Source organism: Gossypium arboreum, chromosome 5, assembly GCF_025698485.1.
Source record: "Gossypium arboreum isolate Shixiya-1 chromosome 5, ASM2569848v2, whole genome shotgun sequence".
NCBI classification, from domain to species: Eukaryota; Viridiplantae; Streptophyta; class Magnoliopsida; order Malvales; family Malvaceae; genus Gossypium; species Gossypium arboreum.
This window is the reverse complement of record NC_069074.1, coordinates 17,988,385-17,994,861: the sequence shown is the minus strand read 5'-3', so window position 1 is coordinate 17,994,861 and position 6,477 is coordinate 17,988,385. Positions and strand designations below refer to the sequence as shown.

Genomic DNA, 6,477 nt, shown 5'->3' with positions numbered 1-6,477 from the left:
AGATTTAATTTTAACGAGTAATCTAACATTTCCAATATTGCAAAAATTTCGAAATATAAGAGATAATGTCCATACTATCTATTCATTGTGCAATGAAAATTTCATTTTATCACGTTTTACCCTTTCTTTTTATAATTTTAATTAATTTTATTCTGATATTTTTATATATATTAAGTAAATAAATTTGAAATTGGTATAATATAATAAATTAACTTAATACATTAATAAAACTAAATAAAAGATAAATGATTATAGTATAATTAATAATAGCATGATTGCACTAAAATACACGAGTAATAGTATAAAATAAATCATTAAATGCATGTGGTAAATTTTATAAAACCAATGTGTATTAATAATGCGAATTAGAGAAATAAAAAAAAAAGGTATATTGAAATAATGAGAATACAGGTTTGATGAAATTTGGTCAATATCTTTGTAAGTAATTAAATCTATATTTACAAAAAGAGTTTTCTAGTAATTTATTCTGTGAATTAAATATTATTTATCCAAAAGAAATAACAAACATATATATTATTCTTCCAAATTACAAGTGAGATGCAGTTGAAGAAATGAATAAGAATGGGAAAGTGAAGTGTAAGATATATATATATATATATATATATATACCAGCAAATTTTCCAGAAAACCAAAAAATGTTTAGTTGGCAAACATGTGATCTGCGCAGCTTTTGCCTGCATTACTTTCCGAATTAATAATAAAAGGAAAACAGCACTTATTTATTTCCAAAAACCTCATTTCCACCCATTATTGTTAAATTCTTTTCCTAACCCCCTAAAGAAAGAAAAATCCTTTTCACCCATTAAATTATTATTAGTTTTCCCTTCTTTTTCCTTAAGAGAAAAAAAGAAAAAAAGGATAGAGTCAACCCCCAATAAGGCAATAAAACCCCTCATTACCCATTTTCTTTTATAATAACCAAAAAAAGAATAGAAATGAAATCATGCAGTCTGTTATTTTGAAATTTTTTTACTTGCATGATTTACAGGTTAAAAAGAGAAGTGAAGAATTTATTAGTAGTTAGTGAAGCAGAAAAAGGGAAGATGCACGTTGATTCATGATGACACAGGCAAGGGAGTGTTTGTGCGTGGAGTTTATGTACACCTCTATCTATCTAGATGCACCTTTTCTGGCTTTTGCAATCCACTCTCTTTCTCATCTTTTTCCACTTCACCTGCCACTATTTATACTGCTCCTCTGCTTTAAATTATATAATAATAATCTTCCAAACAAGCCAAGACGACACTGCTGCAAACCTAGTAACCTACTCTCCTGTTCTAGTTAGAATTGGTGTTGGGGTGTTTGCTTCATTTTAAAATAAGAAAGCTTTGTCATTTAGTCTTTACTCGTTTGGAGGGAGGCATTGAAGTTTGTCTGTTTTGTTATGGAAAGTTGAACTCTTTTTTTCTTTCTTTTTTCTGTTAAGGGTCTGAATCTGATCATTCTTTTCTTTTTTTTTTTTTAAATTTCTTGGTGAAGATTTAAATTTGGTTTTGTTGTGGGTGAGTGTGAAGTTTGTTTGAATTGGGGTTTTGCAGATTTGGTAGTGGAGTGTTGGAAAGATGAATAGCAGAGGCCGGAATTCTTTTCAGTCTAAGAAAGTTCCAGGGAAGCATGAAAAAGTAATCACTTATCACAGTTATTAAGAATTTTAATCAATGGCGAAACTGAGGGTCCCCTGGATTACTGATTATTTTATTACTATTTGTTTTGAAAAACGGTTTGTACTGTAGTCTGTAATATATAGGAATTGTAATTATTCCTTAATTATCTTCAATTTCAAGAAGACGCTCTCAGCCCCTGGAAAGTTTTCGTAAAGTAAGCATCTTTGATTGGAATCCAATGTGGGCTTTTTTCCAATTTAAATCTTGAATGAAACAAGGCCTTTCTATTATTCCTTTGGATTGTGAAATTTCTAGGAACTGTGGCGGTTCCAAATATTATCAATTATTCCTTGATTCTTCCAAGTTTTTATTCGTATACACCTGATAAATCTTAACTGTTTGAGACGCTTTTTTCACATTGAAGGACGAGGCTGAAATGCAGGGGAACAAGCCAACAATTGCAACAAAGACAATGAAGAATCGACGAGCCTCAAGCAAAGAGAGAAAAAAGGCTTTACAACAAGATGTATGGATACACTTGTTTTCCCAACCAAAGTTACTTTAAGTTTTTGGATTTGTTACAATGAATTTGCTCTAGTTATTGATTGTATTGCAACCCCAATTCTCGTCAGGTTGATAAACTGAAGAAGAAGCTTAGGCAGGAAGAGAACATTCACAGGGCTCTGGAGAGAGCTTTTAACCGACCTTTGGGAGCTTTGCCTCGTCTTCCTCCCTATCTCCCTCCTCCTGTTAGTAATCCACCATCTCATTTGACTCTTTCTCTGCTTGTTATTTTTCACTCTATTATCGATATTAAAGAATCGGTCCATTAGTTTGATGGATCCCATATTGGTAATGGCGCCTGAAGTGATCGAATTGACATTTTCAAACAGGAATTCTAATGTTGGATTATGGTTTTGTAGACATTGGAGCTTTTAGCAGAAGTGGCAGTACTGGAAGAGGAGATTGTTCGGCTGGAAGAACAGGTGGTGCACTTCAGACAGGATTTGTATCAGGAAGCTGTGTATACATCTACATCAAAAAGGAACATGGAGAGTTCAGCCGATTCGAGTGAGCCTTGCCTGGACAATAGTCCTAAACGTCCTCAACCCAGAACTTCAACTAGAAATACATCCATGGCAAGTCATTTGCAATCTTTATCGGGTAAGGTTTTTTTAATAAAAAAAAAATCCTCTCGTCATGCCATAAACTAGGCTCCAAAACTTTACTCATTATTTTTTTATTTTTCAGATGAAGGGAGGGGAAAAGAGAACCAATCTTGTACTAATTCCACAAAGAGCAATAAGGGATCCTTGGTGGATAAAAGCCCAACAGTGAAAACTCCGGTGAAGAGACCTTTGATTGATTCAAAGCCCGCAGAGAAACGTTTAGACCCTCAAAAATTGCAGGCATGAAACAACAATATCATTTCCATCAAGTTACAGTAGACTTATTTCCTGTTAAATTAGTATTGACTTGTTTTACATGTTCAGTTAGAATGCAGAGTGAGAGACTTAGATAGTGCAGAAGCGCGGAATCTTAGCACTTCAGAAGAGAGACCGCTGGCAAACGATGGCCCTAATAAAGTTTCCGAGGAACTTGTCAAATGCCTGTCCACCATATTCTTAAGAATGAGCTCAAAAAAGAGAAACTCTGCTGCTGACAGTTTTCCTTCATTATCAATGTTAGGCTCCCAAGAAAATAGTGATGTAACAAAATTTCAGGACCCGTATGGTATTTGTTCGAATTTTGGAAGGAGAGATATTGGTCCTTATAAGCATTTGTTTCCAATTGATGCTGGCTCAATCAATCTGAATCGAACTTCAAATTCTTTATTTCTTCTGCGAAGGCTCAAGTAAGTCATTATTTTTTTTTCTTCTTATTTTAATATATAATTTATTAATGTATGTAAAAATTCTAAGGACTTCTGATCATTTTGTATGTTGAATTCTCAGACTACTCCTTGGAAGACTTGCCACCACCAACTTGCAGAACCTAAATCATCAGGAGAAGCTTGCCTTTTGGATAAATATCTACAATTCCTGCATGATGAATGTATGTATTGAGAAGGATTCTGTCAATATAAACAGAAAATATTTAGGCTTTTATCACATATTAACTGTTGGTTTAAAATGTATCAAAATCCAAACTAAGTATTTCATGCTAATTTCCTTCACATGGGTACTTTAGCATTTAATGCATTTGATTTCTGTTTCCATAACTGGTTTATTCTAGTATATGGCATCATTTATTACATGATGTTGTTTCAGGCATTCTTAGAACATGGAGTACCTGAGAGTCCGGAGATGGTTGTGGAATTGATGAGAAAGGTACCAGAACACATGATTTCCTCAGAATATTGTTGAAATTCATGCATTCTTAGTTAGGATAGTGTTCTGTATGTTGGTTTAACAGCAATTCAATCTATTTGATGTAACCAGAAGTTTTATAAGAAATTTTGATGAAACAGGCAACTATAAATGTTGGGCGACGCCTGCTAAATGCAATAACTATTGAACATTTCATTCTCAGATTGCCTTACCACTCCAAATTTGTAAGTGGCACCACATTTAAGTTTAGTGCAAACATTAGTCAGCTTGATAGTCAATTCTTCTTTGTCATGTTTCTTATACTTTATTTCTGATCAGACCTTTTCAAAGGGTGCCAAGAACGATGAAATGACTGCCAGGAGCATGTTCGGATTGGAACTATCTGAACTATTGGTGACATTTGCCCTCTCATGTGGAAGCTGGTCCTCTCCTGCTGTAAGTTTTCAATGGTTTGACTCCTGAGTTGAATGTCACTTTAAAGTTGACTATAGCTTTCCTCTTATCAACATCAAATAATACTGGTTATTGATTCGTCAAATGAAATTAAGGTGCGAGTATATACTGCTTCTCACGTTGAGGCCGAACTGGAAGTTGCTAAGAAGGAGTACTTACAGGCTACAGTTGGAATTTCGTCAACAAAGTTTGCAATCCCTAAACTGTTGGACTGGTACTTGCTCGACTTTGCTAAGGACTTGGATTCATTGCTCGATTGGATTTGCCTTCAACTACCTAGTGAAATTGGAAAAGAAGCAATTAAGTATCTTGAAAGGGCTAAAAGTGAGTCTCTTCTACAGTTTGTTCAAATTATACCTTATGACTTCAGCTTTAGGTACCTTCTATGCACATAATAAATTTATTTGCTCCACTTCAAATTTTGCTTACGCGGTTCTAAGGGTGTAATCTGGGAGTAATGCTTTCATACACAATCTTAGAGTAGATAATATATAAAAATAAAGGTGTAATCTAGTCTCTTATCTTTGATTGTAAGTATTGTGAGGGAATGTTCACCAGGGATTTCTGCATGTAATTAATAAGTACCTTTTCACAAGTGGAAAAAAAAGAGAATTCTTTTCCAATCTTTGCCTCAATATTACAGGATGATAACTCCCCAGTTGAGCAATTATAAGGGACAGCATATCCCGGTTTTCATTTATCATCATTTAAAATAGAGGGACCATGAACTACAAGGGATGATGTCCTTAATTTTGCTGGAAGGGTTGCCAACTAGCTGACAATGATAATTCAATAAGAGTCTGAAGTTTCAATCAAGAACATTAGATGTAAGCATTGACAGCCCCGATATTATGTCTGACATGTTATTAGATTAGTAGTATGCATTAATGCCCCCATGGAATCCCAAATTAAAACTTATGAAGCCCTTCATTCAAGGAAACCTACCGATATCTGATGCAAGGAAATCCCTGCTAATACCAACCGCTAGCTCTTGTGGTCCATAAGATGCAGACCAACTCTTCGCCTTTGTTTTTTAATCAATGCTCGGCACGCTAAGGGCCCATTTGTAACCCAACTCATGCTGCACCATTGATTATGGCCTGTTTAGACAATCAGTCAAGAGTAATACCAATTTTGACAACAAATCAACATTTGTCTGCACAGCAGTCAGTCCAAACTACTCTGATTCTTCATTTTCATAAGTTGTAGAGTTCACATTAAACACGTCATTGTATGTAAGAATGCAAGGTATGAATTGAATAATTGTAACACCCCTCGTATCCCTCACCGGAACAGGGTTCGAGGTGTTACCCGACTTAAACTCAGTCAATCACACAAAAACCGTGCTGAAAAATTTCAATCAATTTAAAACTTTTCTTTTCACATGCAATCTATCCCATATATGAGCTTACGAGGTCCAAAACATTAAAACCCTATACATGCCATAGACTCGAAATACTAGGATTTACTTACACCGATAACGTGAGCTCGACAGTGTGATAATATCTCCGACGAACTCCAACCCGAGCAGGTAACTGAAGTCAACAATCTATAAAACAGAGAAATGTAACAACGGAGTAAGCTTTCATAAGCTTAGTAAGTCTTAAGCAATGCAAACAAATAAACGCAATTATACTTCGATTATTTAATTTCTTAAGAGGCCAAATTCTAGGGATATTGCCATCTGGCCGAATATACACAAGCATATAATGCACGTTCAGCATTCTTATCACACTTAATCTGAATTCATATAACATATTTTTATCAAATACCCTCACATACTTTCACACCCTGACTAGGTGTAATCATGATCATAGGTATAGTTTTAACATTTATTCACGTACGTATCACATACTCCCTTATGATTCACTTCAAATCAAACTCACATATGAGTACATACTACGTACCTGGCCCAATTTACGTATTAAATGTATTCATTTGACAATCTAGCACGAGGTACCTTAGTCATAGGCTTTTCTCAAATCACCGACATTTCGTCTGCTAGGCTCGAGACCCGATATCATTTCACCGGCTTTATAGCCTGCTAGGCTCGAAAGCCCGAATAGTAT

General features: G+C 34.8%; 1 protein-coding gene across 9 annotated transcripts; it reads left to right on the top strand.

Annotated features, from left to right (window-relative positions):
- The first annotated feature begins 764 nt into the window (after nt 1-764).
- LOC108450109 (uncharacterized) lies at nt 765-5,031 on the top strand. 9 transcript variants are annotated; one of them, XM_017747581.2, is made up of 12 exons: nt 773-1,090; nt 1,560-1,643; nt 2,050-2,151; nt 2,258-2,374; nt 2,549-2,789; nt 2,877-3,034; nt 3,119-3,480; nt 3,581-3,680; nt 3,896-3,955; nt 4,096-4,179; nt 4,274-4,390; nt 4,504-5,031. In XM_017747581.2, exons 2-12 carry the CDS (start codon nt 1,584-1,586, stop codon nt 4,801-4,803), a joined length of 1,701 nt encoding a protein of 566 aa, XP_017603070.1. In that variant the 5' UTR covers nt 773-1,090; nt 1,560-1,583; the 3' UTR covers nt 4,804-5,031. The 9 variants fall into 9 exon arrangements, with proteins under 9 accessions (XP_017603072.1, XP_052884525.1, XP_017603070.1 ...); XM_017747579.2 differs by having other exon boundaries at nt 773-1,119; XM_017747580.2 differs by lacking the exon at nt 773-1,090 and adding an exon at nt 1,126-1,280.
- Nucleotides 5,032-6,477: the final 1,446 nt, after the last annotated feature.